Source organism: Dermacentor andersoni, chromosome 11 (assembly GCF_023375885.2).
Source record: "Dermacentor andersoni chromosome 11, qqDerAnde1_hic_scaffold, whole genome shotgun sequence".
Classification (NCBI taxonomy): Eukaryota; Metazoa; Arthropoda; class Arachnida; order Ixodida; family Ixodidae; genus Dermacentor; species Dermacentor andersoni.
This window is the reverse complement of record NC_092824.1, coordinates 109,354,253-109,381,525: the sequence shown is the minus strand read 5'-3', so window position 1 is coordinate 109,381,525 and position 27,273 is coordinate 109,354,253. Positions and strand designations below refer to the sequence as shown.

Below are 27,273 nucleotides of genomic sequence, written 5' to 3'. Positions count from 1 at the left end.
TCATTTTCTCATTGCAGCTGTGTTTTATTCACTGGAATGGACAGCAGCAGAAAAAGAAGAAAGTGCCATTAGTCTCTGTCAAAAATAAAATAAAGTCACTGCCAAAGCTATACAAGGTTGCCAGGTCTACAAGAGTTCCAACATAAGCTCAACGGAACTGCAGAGCACTGATGCGCAGGCCAATGGTATCCTTGCCAACCTCGGCCACAGAACACACACCGCACACGGAGCCCTTGAAATCGGGAAGGTAGCTGGTTCCACACAGGGGACATTTCACTTCTGGCTTTCCTCTGTATATCGGAACGTAGCTTTTGCCACACAGCGCAAATGGGTTGTGCTCATCATACCGCAGCTCATGCGAGTCTGTCGGTGTCTTGTCGCAAGCTTGGAGGATCTTCCTTGTCTGCGCGGCAACGTCAGGACGTGGTCCCAGTTCTAGAAGCCGCCTGCCAAGGGATGCCGCTGTCTTGTAGTTCTTCAGCTTGAAGAACAGGTTCAGTGCGGTACGAAGGGTCAGGATCTGGTGGACTGGCTGCAAGTTACAGTGCGTGAAATATGCTGCCATCTCGCAGGCCCGCTTCTGCTGCTCTAGGGTCTCCTTGGGGAGGGCCTTTCGTTCGGTCTCCAGGGAAAGACCCAAAATGTACTCGCGACAGACTTCAATGAGCTGTTGGGCCTCCGCCATCTCCTGTCTCGTGTCAACGGCAAGGAGGAGGACAGAGAGGAGAAGGGCCCGGAACTTTTCAACCGCTTCGGTGAACTTTCCAGATGTGGTCAGCTGGTAGCACAGCTGCAGACGATCAAGCAGGTCCGAAAGCTTGCAACCGACAGCAGGGAGGCCACTCTTGGCAGAACTGGCGTCCCTCCAGTTCCGCAGAGGGTGTCCATAAAGACAGGGAAGCTCGGGCAAGCCCTGAAACGCCGTTCGAGAACGTGCGAAGGTTGCCATGAAAAGTGGTCGCAGAGGTTCAAAGACGACCGCGCCGACTTGGTCATGGAGCAGGCGAAAGGCAGATTCGAACGAACCAGCCAAGACATGGTCGACGGCGAGCTTGGAGTTGTTGGTCCATTGCTGGCTCTGGGAGACACCCTTGGTAGGGGCCACGAAATAGCCCTCGTCCCCAGCACCAGGGGTGGGTCCCGCTGCTTCAGCAAGTTCTGGTGGCAGCTCGATGTCTTCATCGACGTCCCATCCACCTTCTCCGGCTTCGCCAGCTTCGACGGGCTCCTTTTCAGCAGCAGCGCCTTCTTCATCCAAAGCAAGTTCGGCATCATCTCCCCAGCCTAACAAATCACAAAAAGAAATTACATCAATGCTACTTGTTTCAAATGTGAAAATAAATTTATTAAATAACAAAGTACTAGTTGTGCGAACAAGAACTAGTCAGGAGCCATCTCACAAAGGAAAAGGCAATGGGAGTCCCCAAAGGAATCCCTTATCAGTCAGTAGTTGCAACTCACTGTTGCAACTGCCTGTCTTCCTGCAACACCATATTTTCGAACTCTTGGAAAGGCCTGTGACCATTTTTAGAATCGCCCACTCCACCCTGGCATATCCGGTGCTGCAGTTGAATCTCATCGCAACAAAATAAACAGGGCTCATTAAAAAATTACACAGTCGCAGAGCCTTATAGTTGCGAAATTTACAAATAACCATGAAATATGCAGCTTAGCTTCACAGAAAAATTTTTAATTCCAAAGTTATGTAATTTTGGAATGCTTGCATTTGCTGGCAAGCAGAATTGTGATGTGGCTTCTGCATTCAGTGATGTGAGCCACCATAGTGACACCATCAACATGCACTCGCAAATAAACATTGCATTGCATCCATTACACAAGATGCTGCCAGTATGGGTGGATAGCCATAGTCTGTCTTCTGATAAAGTGAAACCACTGAAAATGCTCCTTTATAGAAAAAGAAATAAAATTGAATTGAATTTATCTCTTCATCACTCTTTACTATGCAAACGACAGATATCACATACTAACGAATTCCGATTGACGTGACTCAACAAATTTCTAAAGGAGAAATGTCTATGGAATGCTGAAAACAGGTGACATGTCTTGGGTGCTGGTAAGTTAGCACATAAAATGGTGTATCTTTTGAATCAGCTTTTGTAATGGAAGCGTTAATTGCTGTTGATGCCATACCAACAAACCCAGATCTTAATGCTTCTAAATGTTATGCTCATAGCAAATAGAATCCAGAATAAGCTACAGAAAAACACTGTTTAGCTCGCACAACCTGCAGACTCACCTTCAGCGTCCACCTCCACATCTGGTGCAGCCATGGCAGTCTTCTTTGTGGTAGCTGCACTGTCGAAAAAGCCCCGGGTGACACTCAGCAGAGGCCAATTCTCATCGCATGGTTGGATCGGCACCGGGGGCGTGAGGAGAGGGGCATTTGGATCCGGGGCACTGTGAGACTCCGCATTCGGCACGATCGGAGCAAGAGCCTCGGCCTCCTCCGTAAGGCCGTGGGTGCGAGCACACAAGTAGGCCAGGGATGTCTGTCCACAGTTCTGCAGGGAAGGAACATGAAAAACACAGGATTTCAATAAAAGAACTGCAGAGGGCAACTCAAAGAAAAACTGTTAAGTGGTGCTGAAAACAGTGACAGCTAGTCTAATGAAAACGATGACGACAGCAATGGTACAATGGCGGCAATGATGATGATTATGATGATGACGGCATGTCAGCAGTATGACAGGGACAACACAGCAAGGACAACACTGTTTCAGAAAATCTACTGTTTACATATAAGAATGTGCTACAAGCATATACCTATGTATCTGAAGTGCTCTGTAGTACTTTTAGCTTCTGTACCTTTTTCAGTGTATATCAAGAAAAATAAAGCGTCTGAATTGTGACGATGCCAGCATGATGGGAACCTTCTCACATGGTGTGGACATTGGATAAAATTCAGAATGAAGACCCAAGTTTCTTTCTTTCCTTGCGACTTTTGTCAAGGGAACATGGTCACGATACCAGGGAAAGATGCCACAAAAATTGGACAAGGTAATCGTTAAGAGATATAATGCTACAAAAATCGAACTCATGGATTCCTTCTGCTGTGAATTCATTTATCAGGACAGCAGCAGGCTCTCAGTGGACACTGCACCTAGTTGCTCTTCAAATTAAGGCACTATCTTCTCAAAAACAATCTATTCTTTCCAACGTGTCCACGAAGTTGTCTTCACATGCTACAGTATTACTTGCCATCACCCTTGAAGGGCCATTTACTTCTGTAGGAGCTGCCCTCATGCAACACTTGCAACCCCCCTCTTGAAGTCAGTCAAAAATGATAAAATGTAACAAAAGATTGAATTTGGAACATATAGCATTCAATATTTGTTAATACAACGTTGCTAAAAGTTTGTAGTGCTTAGCTAATGTTTTCATAATTCTGAACATCATTCGCAACATTGTCCTCGGTTTCAGCAGGTAGTCGCATGACCTACTTGTCTGAAAAGCTACGCCCTGCTATTATTTGAACAAGCGGATCTCACATGAGTAAACACAGTAGACGCACAGATGCCACCACTTCCGGGGTCTGCTTGACATAGAAAACCCCACAGAAACTGCTAAGCGTGAATGCTGCACAAGAGGTCAATGGATAGCCCATTTGCCTCCTACGTAATCGCACATCTCCACAGGGAGAACAGTTTAATTACTAATAGTGCTGCTGGCAGGCAGTGTGTTGTTTTTCTTTGCTGCATACTAAGAGTGAAGTTGAATATGTGGAGGTGGCCTGGCTGGTATTCTTGGACTATATCCCTTTTGGGAGATTATGCGTGAGTAGCACTGCAAGCATTGGCGTCTACAAGCGACGGCATTCGTGACACTGTGCAGTGCAAAGAAAGCATGCATGGCATTGGGTCAGAAATGCTGTCACCCATAGATGCCAACTTGTCCTGCGCCAATCACACAAAATCTCACGAAAGTGAAAGTACCCCAGATAGTGATTGCCCAAGAATACCACCCACAGGCGATTACGTGACACAATAATCACATAATAATGACACAACAACAATGATGGCATAACGAAACGTATTAGATGTATGCAAATATTCGAAGCTTGAAATATTCTACTCGAATTGGTTGGTATTCGATTCAATTCGAAAGACATTTCGATTATTCAAAATATTCAAACCCCCAAATATTGCGCTATCTCGGTGTTCAGGGCACATAGAGCCATAATTTTAACAGCGGCATGTAGCTCCATGTGTTTTCTACACAATGCTAGGAGCAATTTTTTAATTTCGCTTTTGTAAGTTTTAAATTTGGCTACTAATTGGACCACATGATTGCCATGTCTAGAGATCGAACTTCAAATGGCTGTAAGATTGGTAATACCTGCAATATAAAAAAAGTAGCCCTACAGTTGTGTTGCTTACACTTGTAGTATCCAGCCATATGGCTTTATAAACATTCTGGCTGATACTCTTCTTACAGTTGTTCAGATAAACAACAGGTAATTAATTTTAATTATATCAGGAACCACTCAGTCAATTTAAAAAGTAATTGTATTTTTGAAATCAGCATGAAAAACTCTGGGCGACAATTTTCATTAAATTTAGTCAAAAAATAAAAAAAAGTTTCTAAACCACTCTTCCCACCTTAAGTCAACTTCAACGTCAAAATGGATTAAATACCTGGCTTTAGAAGAAGCAAGAAAAACTTAAACACCCAGGAGCACAGACCAGCCAACAAAACAGCTTAACAAAATCTCCTGAAGAGGCTCATTCCGCATCAGCACTGTGGAGAGAGTGATAAGCACATCTACCAGCAGCAATCTTGACTTCACTGCCACAAAAGCACACTGAAAGATGTGTGCATGATGAAATTTTGGGCCATAAAGAACGTTGGTGCTAGCAATGGTGTAAGTATGGTGCCCACTGTTGGCTCAACTTGCAGAGATACCTGCGGGTACCAGACACCGGTGCATCCAGTGAGCGGCTATTTTCGGTGTCTAAAGAAACTGACACGCGGCAAGGTGTCACAGCCCCCTTGAACATGTTAAGCAGCTATCTTTTGTTTATGACTACATTAAATAATGTAAGTTGTAATACTGTCAAGCAATAGTGTTCTACTAGAGATCTTTGTTGACAACAAAGCATAATTTTCTAGTGAATTATGTGCTGTACGATAAACTTGATTGTTATTTTCACATGTTGCATTGGCGAAGTAAATTGCATTTTTATAACATCAAGAGTGTTTCTATTTGAAAACTATTTGATTAGATTAGCACTTAGTTTTCATTATTCGAATTTGCTTCGAAATTAGAAATTTTATATTTGCACACACCTAGTCAAAGGATGGACAGATGGACCTAGCAAATCCAGTTTCAAGTTTTTAACTGCTGTCACAAATCCAACTGAATAAGGCTTTGTCCATGCAGGTTCAACCTTGACAGAGCGAAGTGGTACTTCCAGGAGAAAAAGCTTGTCAAACCAAGAATTTTATTTGAGTGGCAGTCCCATGTCTCATAATTCCAAGAACTCCACACGCTCCAAAAGCACTACCATTTGGTGGCTGTGTTTTTTCATTGAACATTTAGAAATAACATGCCACAAAGATGCATTTATAACTGCAACTACAACGCAAGATTACTTTGCCCAAACGCGGAAAAAAAAAAGAAAGTACAGTCTTCATTGAAGCTTTATAATGAAAACAAAATGGTTAAATTTCGAATCTTGCTAAGCCTACATTCACTATATGAAGGGTTGGCAGAAATATTAAACAAAACAACTTAGCATAAAAAGCTGCAATTAAAGGGCCAGCCCTTCATGAAGGTGAACAGTGCAGTCCACTTTGAAAGAGAACACCTAATAATTATTTAGCTACCAATTACTACTGAGTAGTGCAGTAAGACACACAGGCTATATTTTTATGCAAGGATGTCACCCCAATGCATCCTCAGACATATTTCTTTATCAATAATGTAGAAGTGTTTGAGATATATGGCCTGTATTAGCAGCTCGGTGCTCAAACAGTGGATCATACCGTGCATCTCCCGCCTCACAAAACGCAACCTCACAGTCTATTAAGAAGTGGAAGGCTATGGCAAACACCAACCTTGAGGATCTTGATGCGCTCCTGCACATCGCCGAGGTATAGGGCGTTGGTGAACTGCCCACTCGTGTCCTTGCGAATCTCCGCAATCTTGAGCATCTTGCGAAGCTTCTCCAGGTTGCCCGTGATCAGGTAGAGGAACGACAGCTTGTCAAAATTCTTGGTGCGCTGATATGCCATCTCCACCACCTGCAACACCAACAAGGAATGCAGGTCTAAACATGACATTCATGACAACTCATTGGTTGACCCTTAGACAAGCTCAGCATGTTGCATTTATAGAGACACCACAAAAAGCTGACTATTTGAACTGATTATTTGCATATCAACACGTAGCATACAGGTACTCAATGCACGCTAGTGCATGCTAGCAACAGTTAAGAAGGATTCAGTTGCATTTGTTTGGGTGATTAACTAATCTCTCCAACCCTCGAAAAGTGCCACTGTCTGCACATTCAGGGGTTGTCATGCACAGTACTTATCTTGCCATGGTCCTTCAGCATGACGTATGTGCTGTTAGTATCATCATTATGATTATGTGAATAAGGACCTGGAACTTAAACAGATCTCACTTATCAGATGCACCATACCATAAATTAAGTTCAGTTATTGCTATCCAAAAGTGTGACTGAATGGCTAAAGGTGTTCTAATCTGGATATCTTAATTGGAAAAGTGTGCATCAGTGATTCAAGAAATACCTTAAATTTAGTTCTTGTTACTGAAAAAGTGAGCACCAGTGGGCCACACCATTCTAGCTTTAGAATCTAGCAATCTTTAATGAAATTTGCCTCAATTGTTCAAAACCTTCTTTTTACTGGAATCCAATTTTCATGATTGAAGTGAACATCACATGTGCCCTATAGTTGATGAACAATGCTGCTTAAAGCAAGGCAACATTTTTAGTAAATTACAAAACTGGAAACACCAGTGCATGGTGTAATGTATGCAGAATGTATGACATGAAGTGTGAACTGTAGATTTCAGAAAGCGCAAAATGCCTAATCACAGCACATAAATTCTCTATGCCGGTGCGGCAAAGGCAAATCCATGTTTTCCTTCAGGTAGCCCCATTACCTGGTGATTTCCTTGCAGCAACGCAGCTTCGCCCAGCTTTTCCCAGCATTTCTTGTCATCCAGGGTGCGAGCTGCCTCCAATGCGACCTACCAGAAAGAAACAGATACATTCTTAAGGGCTGGAATGAATGCATGCTAGCATGCTTTCGTGAATACACCCACGCTAGAATTAATGACTTCGCTGCTTTGTTTGCATAGTGATGGTCTCAAAATCAGGAGCATAAAGTACAGTAAAGCTAACCTTAATTCCAGGTAATGTAATAGATCACTGTTCCAAAGTGTGCAAAGTGTCACTTTTATTAAATAAATGGCTTCTACAAAAAAAAAGTGCAAGGCAGGCTTTTAGACAAGCCTACCTCATGCTAACTGCAAGCATGTAGCGTTGAAAATGTTGTGACAGTACTAGAGGCATATGAAACTATGCATGTGCTTAGTTAGTCACTGATGCTAGTATTCTTTAGTAGCAATTTCAATTGTGCCCTTCAGTAGCAATTTCATTTTACCCACCAATGGACATTGACTCCTGACTAGACAACTTGTATCAAGCTATATAATGCAGTTGGCCCTCACAAACACAGACAAAACAAATTATTTGACAGAAAAAGTTGCAGTTTCGCCAGAAAGGCGAAGCATCGACTGCAATAGCAAATTAGTACACAGCTATACGAAGTAAGGATAGATGTTTTACCGGCCGTACAAACTTGGAAACATTTGCTTACTAACTGAATTAACAAGCATGGTGTCATCGCACACAAACAAACATGAACACATCACACTCAATGAGTGCGGACATTCGCTGTCAAAACGCTGGTGGGCACAAGTGCGGCTGAAGCAGCAAGCAAAGTGACCTTCGTGCCATCTATTGCTTCAACGCAAGAGTGGCTAGAACACAGCGTGCACAAAGGTATGAGCCGTCTGCAGACCCCCTTCAAGATATGGCGCAGGTGGCCGCGTGTGGCTGTGAAAAGTACAGACTTATTGCTGGAGTCGAAGCCGCCCTCCCTCCCTCTTGCGCTGCCTTCCCGCTTTTCTCCATATATGGGGCGTGAAATTGAGCCACGATCGTAAATTCCCCTAGTGCCTGGTCGCAAAATACACAGTTACTGCTGAAGCACAAGGCCGCCCCGCCTCCCTCCCATCCCCCCACAGCCTTTTGCACGACGGAAAACAGCGCATTTGCTCTCTGCTTTCTCCTTCGTGCATGCCAGATTTAGCCGTAATTGCCGGCTTCTCTCGCATGCTTTCACTCACACATACAGCATACGACGCGCGGCAATGGCGTTATCACCCTTGGACTTTATACGGAACATCACGGCGACGGTGATGCCGACGTCGAAGAGGCAAAAATGCACCTAGAGTGTCCATATAATTGCTATCGCAATAATATAACGATGTAAATCCAAAATTTTTCTCACTGATATCAACACAACAAATATATAGTTATAACAAATATTGGATATAAAGAAGATATTTTCGTGTTTGATGCAACTTCTTTATAGTAAGGTCCAACTGTATAGCGAACCTATTGCTGCCTGCTCTCTGTAACTGCTCTGTACACCACCTTTTAATAGTTTCCTTTTCCATTACTCCTGTCTGGCACAAAATTATCAAAACCAAAACACTTTATCGGCTCAGTGCCGTCTCTCTAGCAGCATCAAAACAGCTGACCTCAATAACAGTAACAAAACAATACGAATACTTTGTCCTCAGTGTGAGATGAGACTACCTCAATAACGGCCACAATACAATACGAATACTTTGTCCTCAGTGTGAGATGAGACTGAGTGGTGGCAGATTTTAGCACTTATTTCTTGCCTTCACGATGGACAACCAGCAGCAAGAGAACAATTGAATTGAAGCAGGCAGTCTGGGCCCTGCCATGTAGTTACCCCCGCTTACCATCACCAGCTGTAGCTGCAGCAATAGTCGAAGGTATAAGACGCGCATGCACACAGTATTGTATTACGGTAACATGTCATGCAACACGCACAGCTAAAATGTCTATTATACTGGTGGGTAGAATTGCAGACGCAGTGTTGCACTTGGCACAGGATGTGTCGGCTTCTACAGCCTGCACTGCAAGAACACCGTTGCTCGTAGAGACCGACTGATCCGAAATATCGCGAAAAGGATAAAGATCTTGTGCCAATGATGTCGCCTCATTTTCCTTGTCAGCACAGTGTGACACGAGCGCTGTGTCACAGTTCCCACCACTGTTTCCTCACTTGCCCTTCTCACCTCAATGTTGCCACACTCCAGCGCAAGGGCGAAGCGTGTCTTCTCGTCCTTGACAAAGTGCAGCGCCACCTCGGGGTAGCCCTTCTTCTGCAGGTAGGCAATGATGGACTGGCCCACGAGCTTGGCATTGCGCACCATGTGCAGAACCTGTGGGTGGAGCAGTAGAGCGCGAACTCCTCATGGCAGTTTTGCCTTTGCAACACCATGCCCTAGGGCTGCATTTAATCTAATTTGGGGTTTAACATCCCAAGGCAATGTACAGGCAACCACGATCCAGTGTTCTTTAACCCCAGAAAGCCTGAAATATCATTTTTCATACACTGACTCTGATACCTCAAAATTCTGATTTAAGCAATGGGAATCTTAAAGGGACACTAAACCAAAACACTCAGTTTTAATTGATAAAATATCGCTTGAAAACATTATTGTCATTAATTTTGCAATAATATGTTCATCACAGAAGAAAAAATGAAGGTCTTTTTTTTTATTTTACTCTAAAAACCAAATGCCGATACGTCAGTGGGACATCACCGATTTGAAAGCATTTTTTTCGTTTTGGTCAGCTCAGCAGAAGCTCACGAAACTTGCCATGGTCAGTCCTTCGCTTCTTTAAAACACAATGCCATTTATTTTTAAAGATAAAGAACTACCTAGGACCTAGCAGACGTCATCAAAATCCATGACATGGTGGTGGTCTGTTGCGGGAACTTCAAAGGGGCGGCGCTACCAGTCTTCCATTTTTCCGTCTTTTCTGGCTTTTTGATATTTTAGACGGGCAGTTTACTAATACAGGTAATGTCATTTTTCTCTTTAGTGTCCCTTTAACACGAAACGCATAGCATATCTGGAACAAAGGTCAACTGTATCAACTTCACTACAATTTCCAAAGTCTTGCCATATTGAGTCGATGGGACTTATAGCAGCATTGTTACAAGGTTTTTCTTTTGTTTAGGCAACAATATCAGGGTAAAAGCGCTCACCTCATCATACTTTCGGTTGACCAGAGCAAGCTTGAACCGATACTCAGTGGGGTCGATGCCCAGGACACGGGGCCGGCATTCGCGGTCCAGGCAATACACACTCGAGTCCTTCACACGAGTTATGTAGATGGGCAAGTCCAGGGTGCGGATTATGCCATGATCTCTGCGATCCGACCCAAGAGGAGAAGATGTGACTACTATACACTGCTCAAAGGAACAAGACCGCTGACAGGATGAAGTTCATTCATAGAATACCAAGGCTCTGATAGAATAACAATCTACATACAAAACAGAGCATCAGCAAGCCTACCTTTAATAGACTGTGAAAGAAGTATATCTGGCACCCTCTGCCAAGCTCAACATTTTGCTTACCGGCAATTCATGGCACATGTGCCAAGCATAAATTGAAATATGAACCGGAAAAAACTGATCGTAATACCCATTACATGCATGCAATTATATGACAGTGCAATGTAGCTGGCTTTTACGGTAAATGTGATGTAGTCCCTAGCATACATTTTGAAGGCTGAAATAGGCCACTGTTACAAATGCAGATGAACCTGAAAATGCAACAGTGCACTGCGGCAGGTATTGACTTGTGATACATCACAGTTACATGATTTTTCACATGGCTAGCACCGGACACATCTGTGCCTGTGGGCGAGAGCATTCTTGGCACAATGCAAAGCACATCTGTCTTGGCATAGTGCCCGGAAAACGGTCACTAGAAGACGCCGACACACTGAAATCTCATGAAAGTGACTGCATTTCTGAGAGTAAACGACCAAAACTACCATACCTGATTACCTGCCTGCCTTTTGTGCTAACATTCTCGCTCTCCTCCCTTTCGAGATAATCACTGAGCAGACAAGTGTCGGTGCTCACCCATTGGTGAGAGTGTACTTGATGTGGTTGGAGGTGGTGTAGACGAAAACACCAGAGTCGTCCCAGGCACCGCTCTTGACACGTGTGCTCTCCTGAACGCTGCAGAGCACCTCCAGGTTCCGGTTGCAGATGGTCAGAGTGTGCTTGGCCAGGAGGGCCACGTGGCTCATGTCTGAGCTCCAAACCACATACTTAGCTTTGGCCTTGACCGAGGCTCGCTGCCTAAAACATGGACGAAAAAGCATTGTGCTTTGCACTCAGGTTGCAGCAACTAAAGAGCAGTGTTGTGCAAATATTAGAATTTACCAATAGTAGTTTCAAATATTTTGCTACTATTCGAATTAGCTTCAAAAAAAGTTTAACATTCGGCTTTTCAAAAGTGTAGTAATCGGCTTCCTATGCACAGCTTCGCCGCAATACAGGCATTTTACGTGGTGAAGCATAATTTTTGTGCAGTGAAGCACATCAAAAGTGGAAAGGGGAAGTGTAACGAGGCCTAGAAAGCATTCATTATGCATGTGTGCACAACCTGTCTCCAGTCACAGTACTAACACCAAAATGTTTAATCAGAATAAAAGCATTGGTGTAGCCCTATACTGCGTTTACACTTCCTCTTATCATTGCAATAGTGTACATTTTCAATTTGTGCATTGTTTTACTATTGTGTTGTTCTCCTAACTTCCTACATGCACACAAGCAGTTGCATCATGCTTTGTCATAAATGAACCACTTTGTATCTTTGACATTTAGTTAAAGAGTTCTATTTCGCTAAATTTTGGTCTCATTCTTCCACAGAACAAGTAACTACTTCCAATACACAGTAGTTCCCATGCAAACAAGTTGGCAGCCACTTTTCTGCACAACAGCTATTCAATATTCAATTAGAAAATATTCATCCCAAATCACTACACTCGACTTCCATTAATTCAACTCTGGTTGATTCAATTTTTCAGTTAATTCAATGCCAAACAGAGGTCCCAACCAGTGCTCGTGCACTTCATGGGTCCAAACTTTCGTTATTTTGATCCTAGTAATGGCCTTTGCCAAACAATTCAAACTTGACCAGTCAGCATGAATGTGGCTGACCCCTACGGTGACCCCAATAGCGATCCCTTTATTGGCAGCATCTGTCTCAGAGGAGCTTAGGGGACAGTGAATGTGTTGAACACACATCATCTCCCATCGAAATCACCTATTTTCAGCCTGTCCTAGGAAGATTTTCAAGCAATAACTGTAGCTCACAAAGTCTGATCACGATATTGTGCCCGGCACCCTTGTGTAAAATTGGCCTTTGTGAGAAACTGCTTTCCTGTTATACAGGCCCATATCGCGTGCTTCGCCAAGTGACCGATGTCACCTATGAAACTGTTATAGCCATGCCCACTACGTCCTCCTCTGTGACAACCAGTGACATTGTCCACGTCGCCCGACTCAAGCCCTACAACTCTCCACACGCCTTGGATATTTAACAGCACCGTGACAGCGCTTTTGCCACTGGGGAGTAGTATTACGATATTATCGGGAGATACTCAAGAGACGAGCCGCCGCGAGAACGACGACGAAGTGGGGCTGTGCCCTTGGCGTGAGCGAATGTCGGCCTGGCACTCTGGCTCCAGTCCATTGTAAATAGCCTGTAAATAGCCTCTTCCGTCTGTGTATTTCTACACGTAACAATATCAACCTGATCTTAATGAGTGCCTTATTATTATGTTTTTTTTTAATGAGAAAAATTGCGCAGAAAATTGATGCATGGTGCAATCGAATGCAAAACTGAAACCACCTTTGCAATGTTCGTATGCTTCACTGCTTAACGGTATGTAGGCGGCGAAGCTGACTTTAGGAACTAGCCGCCATTGTGCAACACACAATGAACCCTTGCCTATTTTTCTTGCTAAAAAATCAGCTACGTGTTAGATTTCTACTTTGTTTCGGAGCTTTATAGTCATTTCTACATTAGTTTTTTTACTTTCAACACATGGAAAGTGGGCGCACGTTTGGTTCGAGGGCGTACTAGAATCGGGCAAATGCTGCCAAATAATTCAGCAGTGTGCTTTGGGGTTTTTTCTGCATCTTGTTTGAATCCACCTGCCAGGTAATGAAATCAATTTGCTTGCTTGACCGGTGTTGAATTAACAGAAGTCGACTGTATTCACTTATAATTTGCTTCAAACTCAAAATCCACTATTTGCACATGCCCAATAAAGAGACATAAGATAACAAAGTGGGCTTCACACAGTGTGAAGTGGCGATGTCCCTCAAAGTTTTTCTTTTTTTGCCATTAAAAACTTCAATGCACTAATATTGTCACCTGAAGTGCGTTGTCACCTGAAGTCAATGAATACATAATTTAAATCACGAGTGGTTCAATTCTCAGACGATCCTGAATATATCAAACTCAGACGTATCGCATTATTGTCAATATTAATCAGTAGTAATATCCCCTTGGAAATTCCATGCAAAAGTACAGCACTCTACTATGTGTGTATCAAACTCCCATTCACCGCCACATTTGATATATCAAGCACTGTGCTATGGCGCACCCCTGCAATTGTGATTCTCTTAATAAATATGCGATCACTTCTCACGTTGTAAGAAATATTTAATGTCGAATTCGAAATGGCACTGTTTTGGCAGATGAAACATTCTATATGAAGTGGTACATGTCGTGAAGGAAAGATGAGCAGGATGACTATCAGTTTTGCTCACTGGGAATATGGATGGCTAATGTAAACTGCAGTCATTCCTCATTGGCAAGAGCAAATCCCCACTCTGCTTGAAGAATGTGAAAGACCTCTCAGTGTGATACTCGTTCAACAAGAAAACATGGATGACACTTGATCTTTTCACTGAGTGGCTCCGTGCGTGGGATGCCGAATGGGAGATGTTCGTGCCGCCGGTTTGCACTTGTAGGCAAGGGCTCTCCGTAAACATTACATTACACTTCGTGAGCAACCAAATGGATGGTGTTCTTATATTACAATTTGGATTTAATAAAGCTATCCCACTTCAAATCTGCACTTTGGCAGTCTTTGTGGTAAAGACCATCACAGCAGCGATGCGCAAGACTCCTCGCTGTACAATTCACCGGCCGCCTGTCTACGCTGAACGCATTTGATTGGTTAATGATAGTATACTGTAAAATGCACACCTAATTTTATAGCAAAAGTTAAAAAAAAGGAGGGAAGCATGCCTTTGATTATCGCATCCACAAAGATAAAAGCCAAATTTACAGTTGAACTTCACGGAATAAAAATTGATTCGCACTTAACATTCAATAACGCCAATCTCAAACAACCTTTTGTCACTCTCTATGGACCACAGCATGCCGCCTTCCTTCTGGTTCACTGCATCTGATATTGCACAACTCTGGAGCCACTCTACTACAATCACAAACTGGATGGTGTACCACACCATGCTAACCCATTTGCCAATTCTTCTTGCAGCCCATGCAAGTCTCAGGACCATCAAAAAGCATGTGACGGCACCAATGCCACTAAATTAGCAGGTAAAAAAACTTGTTCTGCCACCATCTTGTGACTATAAAAGTAACAATGGCTCTAATCGTAGGCTGTTGTTACTGCCGCAAATGCAGTTTCGTGTCCGACCATAATATGCAAGCAATGTTAGAACCAAGTTTCTTGGATAGAAGAAAATGTGTATGAGGACCGATTAGGTACATAATCACTCGATGTGAACTGCTGTTCCTGCTTCGAAATCTACCAAAGGCCGGCCAACAAACGGCATTTTCGACGGGAGATGGATGATATGATACATTTACTCTTTCCTAATGTCACCAAGACAGACATTACAGCCACTGCAGTCTCGATTGGATTCACTAGGTTCAAATTACCTAGCGAGGTCCAATTCGAGGATTAAAATAATGGAAGTATTGGCCCGTAGGCACATATAAGCGAGTGCCAGGACCATCAGTTGGCATCAAATTAACTAAAACTTTGATTAGCAGGAGTGGAATTAATGGTCACCTACTGTAAAGTTTACAATTTATCCTTATCAACAATTCAAAAAATTCACAGTTGAATATGTTCAACGGAAACCTAATCAGAGCATTGCTAGATATCAAATGTGCTATTTCAATAGCAAAATCAGAGACGCTCTTGAGCTAAAGCATAAGCCCTTCACTTCAGTTCAAGGCAGCCTAAATGAAAGCCAGTACACTCACCTTCCCTGAGTCACATCAAACAGCATCAAGCTGTCTGAATCACGCAACAGAAGCATGCCCGTGCCAGCATAGAAGATCTCATCACAGCTAGGCGTTTGCACCTTCTTGCTGACCTCATTCTTCATGTTTTTGATGACAATCTGAAAGTGCGATGGCAATAATGCAAAGTTACAATAGTTTAGGAAAGACCACTGCTGCAAATGTCCTTTTTAAATCTGCAACACCTAACAATGAACACATAAACAGGTCAGCACATTTTTCCTGAGGAGCTTGTTATAATAGTTGGTGTTTTAGCTTAACATTCCCATTTTTAACAAGATTAAAGCTCACAAAAAGGGAAAAAGAACAAGCACTAATAAGCCAAATCAAATTTTTCTTCACATCCTTTCATTATGAACCCACCACACATTTGAAAGACCTGGAAAGGACTTAATCTAGAGGTGAAGTCAGGTCTAGAGTGAAGTCACAGTGAAGTCAGAGTGAATCTAGAGTGAAGTCAGGTCTGACGAAATGACGTCTGGTCAGGAAGAATCATCGCTAGAACAGGGAACTGACGCTGGCCACGGTGAATTGGTCAGTGCTATGGCACACCCCTGAAAGTCTGAAAGACAGGGTCTTTCGAACTTTTATACAGTCGTATCACATCTACCCTTTGCAATTCATTGCTCCTCTGAAAACTCATTATCGCCTGCTCAGCGCTCTGGCCATACCTGGCCCTTGCACCAAATAACCGCATATATACATCACACAACATTACTGATGTTAACAAACTCAGAAACTTCAACTTTCTATGCGTTAACATGGTCTTCTCGTGTCCTCATCATGTTTGCACTGCGTTAGCATTCCAAGATGACATATCTCACTTATGCACAAATTTACAGAGATATCACTCTACAACCTTTCCTTTTGATGAAATGTGCCCCCCTTCTCGAAGCTCCCATACAGCATACTCATGCGCAGCAAGATGCAAGCACCAAGTTTCGAAATGGGTTGCGGCAAAGCTATAGTGAGCAGTGTGGTAACCAATGGCAGAGCCTCCTGTATGTTCTGTGCCTGCTGGATCATTGGCAAATGAATGAGAAGCAGCTGTCATTGAAACTAGGGCTGTGGCACCATTAGGCAGGCTGTCTCAAGCGCATTTTTCCGATTTATGGCACTCGATGCCAAGAAAAACAAGCATGAGCATCAAAAAAATAGTAAGGACAAGCTAAATTTGAATATTTTGCTTATAAGTGCTTATCAGAAAGAAATTATCTGTTACCGCTGCACACGAACATTGGCAATTCTAGAGCACATACAACTTTTGCCCTCCGCCGTCAATGACGTGCAATAGGGCACTGGCAATCTTAGTCATTACCCTGCCCAGAATACCATGACTCTCACCCTAAGTGGTGCCTTCTGAGACAGCAGTTTTGAGGTCACATAACAGACACAGAGTATATATGGGAGGCTACACCAATGGCTACAGCTACATTATAATCTACCAAACAAATGGTGCATGCTGGCGTTAAACTCGAGCCAATTCAGTGCAAAGGCAAAGCAATTTAGCAGAAAGAGACACTCACATTGTGGGTGCGATCAAGCACAGCGAAACGGTTGCGTGCCACCCAGACAGCGGTGAGGCCAGTGGACCGCTTTCCCTCGACCATGTCAGGATTCTGTGGGTCATAGTCTTTAGGGACCATACAAAGGTCATACGTGCTGTTGTCTGGGTTTGCAGTGCGTGTGTTCAGCAGAACGGCATTCTCCGCTGGATTGTACGACATGCTGCACAGAAAAGGGAAAGAAATCGAAAAAACTATTATCAGTTGTCCTGTTTAAGTTACACAAGTGAACCCTCTATACCGTATTGCCTGATAAGCTTGAAAAAAGGGTACCAGAAAAATAAGATATCATATCTTATTGTAGGTCACAAACATACTATAATGGACTGACATTGGAACAGAAATAATTACATTATTCCAGCCCTGCTTTCACTTGGAGAAAAAAAAAATCCATACCACTGTGAACCAGCGTCATTCATCAATGCTATAGCAGGGCTCTTACTGCTATTATTAACAGCCCCGGGGCACCTCATCTCTGGTGCCGTCCGCAGCATTTGAGATACCAAATTCTTTAAAGGGCACTGCACCACTCCCAAGACAGCTTGTTGGGTGGCATCGATAGCAGCATAGTGATGGGGCAATGTTAACTTCATGCGACAAACCTGACATTAATGAGTGGCACAATGATTGTTAGTTGACAACGTAATGTGCAATTCACATTTGCAAAATATTTCTAGTATTGTGGGAAAAAACTATGGCATTGCATTCTAAAACCATTTTAAGTATCACCTCATTATCACACACCCATGAGTAAGATGTTGCAAGCATGGGACCGATGTATCAACATGCCGAGCACATGGCACGCCAACCACGACTTCACAGAAGCTGTTGTAGCCATAGCAGGGACACCATGGTTTCCGAGATAAACCACACACATTGCCTGATCCTGGAAAACATAAGAAGGCCCCTGGACAAGTTGAGCAGACTTGGCAACCACGGTGCATGATTTCCGCTAATGCCCTCCTGCTAGTGGCACCACCCTATAATATCATTGGAGAATGAAATGGGGCAGCTAGAGCCGTGAAAATTCCAATTGAGGATGACTAACTTGTAGAACTTTGAAACTGCCCTGATCAATAACTTCGGTTTATGAGCATTAATTATTGCAATTTCTTTTGCTGTTAGTTCTTTGATGTATTGAGAATACAGTAAACCCTCGTTAACTTTGGCATCTCGACATATCGGTCAAGTCAAAAATTTTTCCTCACTCGGGGCAGCTCCATGTATCTTTCACCTTTTATATAGAAAGGCTTGTGCTCCGTACTCCACATATCTTGAAGTTTACCCCGATTTTTACAACTTCAAGTTAACAAGATTTTGCTGTATATCTAGAGAACATATGGTGGCTTGAAAAAAATTGGTGACGTTCCACTTCATGAACTCGAGTGATGCGCAAAGTATGGGTGCTAAAGCGCACTTGAAGCTATCGGCCCTCGGTGCACCTAGACTGTCCGCATCGCAGATCGCTTTCAAGATAGGGGTCGCGCAGCCGTGCCATACGCAGCAGCTTCCGGAGTAGAATGCATTCCACTCCAATCCTGTGGGAAGACGGCGAGTTTCTTCTCCGCTTTCCTTTTCTCCCTTGTGCATGCGAGATTAAGCCACCATTGTTGGCTCACCAACAAACGCTTTCACTTGTGCACACAGCATACAGCACATGGGGGCGATGTTATCACGAAACAAATCTGGTACATCGATTCCACAGACAGCACCCATAAGCAACTGCCAGAAGAAGTGAACCCAGCAGGCCTCCACCTACTCTCCTCCTCTGCAATGCTTCACCTTTTTTCCTTCCCCGCTTCACTCAACACCACCTAGACTTTCCTCTAGATGGCGTTGCTTTGCCGCGCACTCAGCGCGCTCCTTCGTGCTTTCCTCGGCGTGCGATTATATTCTCTACCTACAGGCGCCTTCTTCCTTCAACACTCGATTCCTTCGTGGCTTCAAACTAAATATCGCCAATTTCCCAGGTGGGCCACTTATGCTTGCACGTAAATAAGTGTTGCAGGGCCCCTTAAAGTGCCTTACAGACCATGACAAACTGACGAACGTGCCAGGAATGGAATGGGCACAAAACGCTGCCTCGGCAACAGCAGCTCCTATTGTAGAAACCGACTTTGTCAAATGGATTACAACAACTTTTCATGCCAATGATAATAACTTGTCACACTCACAGTTCTTGTTTTGCACTCAATTTTAAAGCACATGTAATTTTTTTTTGCAATATTTTCGACAACATAAGTATGGTACCTGAAAAGCAGCTAGGAACAGTAAGCTGTTTACTGTTAACTGTTTACTATACAACTGTTAACCAGGTGGCACAGACCGTCCATACCTGAAGACAGGGCTGCGGCTGCCACCTCGGAACTGCAGGTAGGCCACATCCTTGGAGGTAGTAAGGTCCAACCGTCGCAGGAAACGATCCTTGCAGTAGTACAGCAGGTTACCGTGTAGGGCAAAGGCAGGGCGCTCACGCTCAAGCTTGAACAGAATCATGCCTGTGGGATGACAATGAAGCACAGCTTGGGTTGACACTATTGCCAAGAAACAAAGAAAACATGGCAATGAGGGGAGTGGTAAAGCAGATTGCAAGAAATGCAAACAGAATGAGCATATAATGTGGTGATACGCAGAGTAGAAATATTGTGTGACTGAAATTTACTGAAGGGGCTTTATATAAAATTTGGTACACTTGTTGACCCCATAGTCCCTGTTTGTGTGGGCGCATATTCCCCAACTCTGTAAGGACCGCTTGTAAGGGCCAACGTGGTTGTTGTAGTTGGCACGGTAAGCACCAATGGTGGGTTAAAATTTAACTATTCAACTCTAGTGCCAGAGCCCCAATCTGATTATAAGGTACACCGCAGTGTGGATTCATTTACTCCACCTGAGCTTATTTAACGTGCGCCTAAATCGAAGCACAAACGCATTTTTTCATTTGGCCCCATCAAAATTCAGCCACGGAGGCTGGGTCAAACTGCTATCTCGTGCTCGGCAGTGCAAAGCCATAGCCGTTGAGCTACTGTGGCGGGTGCCAGCAATAAGTGACTGCCAAAAAGACGTACGTATCAGAGAGAAAAACATGCTGTGCTTGGACTTATAGGACAAGGCTCAGAAGTAAACAAAATAATAAAGTAAAAGGATGGATGGTTCACCCAACAGTGATAAGTTTAAGAAATTGAGAATGAACGCACTTGTGACAATTCAGCTGTCTGCTATGCACTATAACACCTCATAGAACATCTATAATGTGCCAACTTGGGAAGAAATGGAAAACAGTCAAATGACATCCTAGCACGGGGGTTGAACCAGTGGCCAGCACTGTGACAAAAAAGATGGCTGTGTCGGACAGGTGGCAACTGTAAGCATAGGAAAGAAGTCCCTCAAAACCACGCCCAATACAAGTTGCCACAGAGCTGGTATAGCAACACTGCCATGACGTTTTACAGAAGCCAGCATAGCCTGGTCCACATGTACATCCAATGCTATGAAACTAAGTTCAACCTCGTGAGGAAGAGGTCAAGTTAGAGCAGACAGAATTTGAAAAAATGCATGCTGAGAATTCCTCCACAGAACTATCCCCGTTCTATGTGTCCAAACTAAATCAGCCACTATGATGAAATCGCACGGATTGATTGCACAATGCTCAACACTACTAAGGGAGAAGTCTCAAGCCAAGCAGGAGCAAAATACCTGACGAAGCTGGTATATTTTATTTTTTAGACGAAATAAGCTCTGCATAAATCTTAGAGGTGAAGCAACTTTAGACCTAACTGAGGTTTACAAAGGAACCAAAACAGAGTGTCAAGATACAGACTTTACAGATCAAGGAACATCCATGCTGGAGAATCTGAAACACAGAACCACTCTCTTTTCAAGGCAACCACTCATATAAAGTTGGCGTTTCAAAAATACATAAATGCATCCCTTTGTAGCCCTCACTACAATAGAGTAGACAGCAATTTCTTTTAGAGCCCATCTCTTAGGTGCCCGTTACTGCGTTGAGCATCAGCGTGCCTCGGCCGCGTTGTAACTTGTCGAACAAGCACAGCAAAAGATAAAGGTCGACATGGAGGAAAATGTAGCAGGAGGGGAAACGGCCTGTGCATGTGCCGGGTTGCCGGCGGTGACGGCATCTGCCGCCATGTGAGCAGGTGGCCTCATCTGCACTTCCAGCTGGGGGGGGGGGCTACACTCGTGCGCGGCGTCAGCTGCAATACCAGCGTGTGTGACGGGAATCACTGCTCCTGCAAGGGGGCGATGGTGAACGGCTACGAGTAAGGCTCAATGTGACGCTCCCTTGGGCATTGTCACTGCTGACACTGGTGGCACGATTTCCCTGTGACGAATGGCCGCTCTCGTCATCGGTGGAACGAAAGCGTGAGAAGAAAAGCGTAGTGCCTCGCAAGATGAGCTGTGCAGCAACGATGGCTACAATATGGCGCCAAAGTAGCGCATGTCATCTATATGGAAACAAAGCGTACTTACAGTGTACTCTTCCTAATATAAACCGTTTACCTATATAATCACAATACAAAATATTGACATGCGAAATGAAAACATGTATAGAGCTGCCCTCAAATTTTGCACTAGGAAGCATTGTAGTTGTTGAACTTTTTCTTTGTTGAACATTTAATCACACCTCAGTAGATTGCTGGAGCACTTATTTGATATTTCTTTTGTTTGATGCTTCCAGTTGTCAACAGAACATAACGCTGCCATCTGCTAGTCTCCTGGTTAGCTCAGATGTTAATGTTACTGACCCTCGAAGGTCATAACCCCTGGTTCAATCCCTGATCAGGGATGAATTTTTCATTAACTGCAAGATTAGCTTTTAGAAGGACACTCAAATTGGTCCCTTTGTCGCATTCTCTTGCAGTCAAGGCAATTTCTTTAGTACACAATAAAGTACATGAATCCCATGTACATGTACATGGGATTGGCTAGCGCAAGACAGAAGTAATTGGAGATTGCCGGGAGAAGCCTTCGTGATGTGGTGGACATAAGATATGCTGATGATGAAATTTTATCACCTGTTTAATTTTGGTTACAGCCCCTTTGTATGGACACTTAATTCAGTATTCGAAGGTTGTAATTTTATTACTATCGCTACTGCCTCCTTTTTTTTGTGCTTCATAACTTTTTGTAGATGCTGATTTTTGCACTCATTTTTTCATTCTGATCTTGCTGCTTTTGCAGCTCACTGGTTTCCACATTTGCAGTAGTAGCTTTTTTGTTTCTGTTTTACTTTTAATTTGTGCACCTGCCCACCCCTAACGCAGAAAGCTCTCTAAGAGGCGAATTAGAGGTAGCGTACATTTTTTTTTTTTTTTAAGACGCTATAAGTGAGTCCTACCCTGTACCTTCAGGGCAGTTCATCTACAACAGCAAGCAAGGACTTACAAGCTTGCAAGTAACGCACCCGAATCATGTCCTGCTGCAAAGAGGTTGAGGCTCGGGTGGCTAGCCAAGATCCAGAAACGATCATGCTCGCGCCGGAAAGTGTGCAGGCAGGTGCGCTTCGACATGTCCCACACTCGGATGCTCTTGTCTTCAGAGTTACTGAGGATGAGCTCCTGCCTGAAAATGAAGAAAACACAGGTAGCTTAAAGCCCTTTTCATAAGCCCATTTCACATTCACTTAACTTACTTGGCAATGCTTCACTTAAAAAAAAAAGAAGGAAGGGAAGAAATCAGTGCTTAGCCATTGCAGAGGATGCTTTAGTAACTAGCATTAGGGCAGTATACCATACAGAAATAAATATTTAAGAAAACTGTTTAGGATGCATGGTACACAAGAGAACATGCATTTAGGCTAGCTTGGACTCCATGCACTCGCAAACAGAAGGCTGTTAGGCAAACCAATAAGTATAACATATAATCTACGACTGCGAGTTTGTGACAGTTTCAGGTGGATGCCAGCTTTCTCGTTCATGAACCTGCCTCCACATCACTCACTAAGCCACATTAAAGAGTCCCTAAACAACTCTGGGCTGAAAAATTTGTTATGTAGTGGCATCTATGTATTAGTTTACAATGAACGTACAGCCGGAAGAATTTTCTGGAATGATGCCATAGCAGCAAAGTTACAGGCATTTGATGAACAAGTAGATGAACAAGAAGACACGTGGGGTGTTTGTGCTGTGCCAGTTTTTTGTGCACCTTACTAACACAAATAAACTAACGAAATACAGTACGCAGACGCTGTGATTTCTCTCGAGCCTTCACTACCTCTCTCAACAGGCACTCTGTCTTCCTCGCCGCATACTCTAGTTAACTTTATGTAGTGCAGAGAAAGCTATGGGCCACAACACACCCAAGGAGAGACTCCTTCATTGTCTCGAACCGCCCTCCGCGTGACAACGATCGAATGGAAGCTCTACAAAAAATTTGTGGTGCATGATGACCAATGGGGATGATGGGCAAGCCTCCCAACCCTTCTCAGAATACACAGCTGGCTCTCGTCATGTTGGCACCATCATCCCTTGTCAGCTGACTGGTCGGCAGCTTTTACACTGATGACATCGCGTGCAGGGACCTGCTGGTGCCACAGCATGTGAAGAAGGGGCCACAAAAGTCTAAAGAGGAGCACAGAATTTCTTTCTTGAATTTGTGGCATCCTCGTGGCGCATAGCTGCCATGTTGCATGCGATGCGTTTTTATATAAATTGTGTCAAAAAATGTCAGAGGTGGTCTAGGGGCTTCTTAAGTATATTATCCCAAGAAAACAGGCTTATACCACCAAATCATTACAAAATGACATGGTGGAACACTGCTCTAAGAAGCCATACTATCAACAAGGACACGAAATAAGATACTAGACACACATGAAATGCAGTATGCGTGTTCAGTGCAGTGTTCCACCCTGTTGTAGAACCAACTGGCCCGCTACATGTTATCAATACAATGTGACTGACTAAAACCAGTAGAGAAAATTTTATCTGAAGATTATGAAGAGGTGAGCCTCATATAGGCTGAGAATGTACAACACCACATGTCAAATTAAAGAAGCTATATGCTCACCTTGGGTGGAACAAAACGCAGGAAACATTGCAGTAGTGGCCACGGCAGGTGTCCACTTCCCAGGCCTTGGACTCATTCATGCGCCAGAGCTTGATCTGCCGGTCATCAGCGCCCGACACCACGAGGGGTGCAGTGGGATGGAACACTGCCCAGTTTACACCCCGTTCATGACCTAAGGCAAAGTCATGCACATGTGGTCAGTCAGCTTGCTTGAAATTTTGGCGTGGCTTAAATCTCGAACATTTTCAAATGATCCTTTCCCATGATATACACATAATTCCACAGCATGAACAGTGTCTTCCGAAAAATGAAAATCACCTTAGCCAATTTCATGGCAGTTTTGACGTAACATCTGATGAAGTGAAAAAGTACACTAGGAGAATGCACAGAAATTCTCAGTAGACGGATTTCATAATGTTCAGAGCACATGAGCAGCAAACTTCCTGGCCTCATGATTACAGTCTCTCTCACCGCTTTCCCACTGTACTTAGATTCAAGGCAACACTAAGGGGACTGCCACAGATAATGCCATGGTTGATTTTTCCAGAGAATTTTACAGGAAAGTAGGGGCAGGTTGCCTCAACCCCACTACCCTAATGCAGAATCATTTTATACTCACATCTCTGCCTATTAATCCCGAGAGCTAAGCTGGTTTATCATGACGCTTCTTACTGTAGCTGCCCTCCGGCCTGCTAAGGACTTCTGCTTGCCTAGCATGCTCAGCGGCAGCATAGTGTAACTCACAGTGAAATCGGTCTATTGCTGAATAACATGGCTATGTGTCACCTAGAGACTGAAAACACAGCTGAGGGCAGCAAAAACATAGCGGTAAAAGTGATAAGATTAGAAAAGCTGCAGGCAGAGGATAAGTTCGGTTAATGCAGGGCAGGGCTAGTAAGTGGTATGATGCTGGCGAATACGCTAGATAGTCAAAATGACACAGAAGCAAATGTGTAGTCAGAAGGCTAGCTGTACCATCGAGGAAGTGCCGCACAACAGCATCCGATGTTCCAAACAGGTCCGTGTGACCCGGATTCTTCAGGTGTTCGTCAAGGCCCCCCGGTCCAGGTGCGACATTCTTCTTTCGAAGCCCTCCCAGGTCCCAGACGCGGATCGTCTGGTCAAGTGAGGCCGAGACCATCAGGTCCTCGGACGGGTGGAACTGGGCGCACATGACGTAGTGAGTGTGTCCCGTGAGCACGCAGATGCAAGTGCGCGACTGCCAGTTCCACACGCGGATGGTCTGATCGTCCGAGGAAGACAGGATCCACGGGTACTCGTGGTGGAACGTGGTTGTACGAATGTAATCCAAGTGGCCTAGCAGTGTGAACATGCATCGCCGCTGCTTGTAGTTCCAGACCTAGGAGCAAGAAGTCAATGTTAACATGCATTAAAGTTTATAACTTTTTATCATTTGCAGGCAACACTATGAAAGACAGGGCGACCATTTCCAACAGCTGCTCTAGGTTGCAAAAAATTACGTTACTTATTCAGTAAATACATGAAATGGTATGATTTGATGTACCTTTGCACACTGTCAGTGTGATATACAAAAACGTTCTTGCAAACAGGCCACTGAAAATTTATACCACTTGACATAAACACTATACTTGCACAGCTTAAACCCTCCGGTGCCTCACACATCTGATGCAAAACAGAAAATATAAGTATGAAAATAGTATAAATATACATATTTTGTAGTTGCAATATATGAATTAGTATTGCACAAGGGGCCTTGCAAACCTATACTATGCCACCTGAAAACATGCACAGGTGGTTTCCAAAGATGTTTTTCTCTCTCTTATGATTGCACAACTTGCACAGCCCTCGCCGCAATGCCTGTCAATTACAAAATCAAGTAATGGTTTGTAATTCTAGGCACCTAAACAAAAAGTTCCAGTGCCACGAGGGGCCCTGTTTGCGTGGATGCTTATATTCTTCTTTGGAGGTTATTTAAACAGCAATTTAAAGTATTATTTAGTCATATGCATGCTACCTCATGGCAGCATCGCAAGATACCAGGAGGGTTTGTACTCTTGTTGGTGGGCAACTCTTGCAGCTGAAAGCAATACGTTTAAGAGTGCTGCTCACACACTGCAACCCACAAGTACACCACAACAGCAGCTAATTTGGAATTTCACACAGGAAACTCAAGAAACGGGTTCCACTCGCAGCCATCTGCACATTCTGTAACATCCGGTAGAAACACCCCTCAACGTACCTTGAAAGGTTACGGACTTTCTGACAGGAAGCACAGAGCAAGATCTCACGAACTGTAAGTGTGCAAGTGGCTGATATCCCCGTGTTAAAATCTGAAATGTGCAGTATGGCAAGTCGACCGGCACCATTCAACGTGCAAGGTGCCAGGCATGTGTACAATAGGTAGTCTACACTGATATCGGGTACTTATGACGAAAATTGTACCAATACGTTAAACTGAGGGATATTTGCAATAGCAAGAGACCAAAGATGACGACTTCGGTATAGGCAAACATCGACAAAGCACGTTCCCGAGCCCATCCATACAACGTGCGTAGGCCGAAATTTTACAGCCTAGCTAGCAAACAATATGCACGAGTTATTATACTAAACCGCAAATTACTGCACCTAACTCCAACGAGACAGACATACTATTGCGCTTAGTGATGATGCACAGCAGTATATTGGGCGTATCTCCTTGTCTGTTGTCAACTTTGGTGGAGTAACATTCCGGCTATCATTTTTTTCCACTTAAAGTTCGCACGTTAACATTACAAGACTCGTAGCTCACGGCGTCTGAGTGACCGGCTTCGGATGTCGGTTAACGTTGAATGGCTCGTTCTTTTCGCTGGGTTGCCTCACCTTGATTTGATAGTCGTCGCCCCCGGAAACAAACAGCGGCTGTTGGTTGTGGAAGCAGATGCCCCTCACAGGACCATCGTGCTCGTCAAATTTGTCGAGAAGCGTGCACATTCGGTAGTCCCATAGCTGTATGACACCGTTGTGGAGACTCGCCAGGATCCATGGCCTCTTCGGGTGAAAACTCAGCCCCTTGACACGGGCTGATTTGGTCTCGAACTTCGTCAGCATTCTAACTCTTGTCTTGGCTGAACGCTAACGAACGAAATTGCTTTATTTAGAGCGATTGCTTGCCCGAAAACATTAACTTCGGTGTCGTGGCAAATCAACAGGCACGCCAGCACCGCTGCCGACCTGTCACTTCCGTTTTCAGTA

At 44.0% G+C, this 27,273-nt stretch overlaps 1 protein-coding gene across 1 annotated transcript; it reads right to left on the bottom strand.

Moving 5' to 3' along the window:
* On the bottom strand, positions 1–27,273 carry alphaCOP (coatomer subunit alpha). The gene is made up of 14 exons (XM_050186286.2): positions 26,902–27,273; positions 25,036–25,420; positions 24,061–24,232; positions 22,460–22,617; positions 19,373–19,535; positions 16,999–17,200; positions 15,434–15,573; positions 11,254–11,475; positions 10,369–10,531; positions 9,389–9,535; positions 7,151–7,237; positions 6,079–6,264; positions 2,258–2,522; positions 1–1,284 (listed from the first exon to the last, which is right to left on the bottom strand). Exons 1-14 carry the CDS (start codon positions 27,127–27,129, stop codon positions 149–151), a joined length of 3,654 nt encoding a protein of 1,217 aa, XP_050042243.1. The 5' UTR covers positions 27,130–27,273; the 3' UTR covers positions 1–148.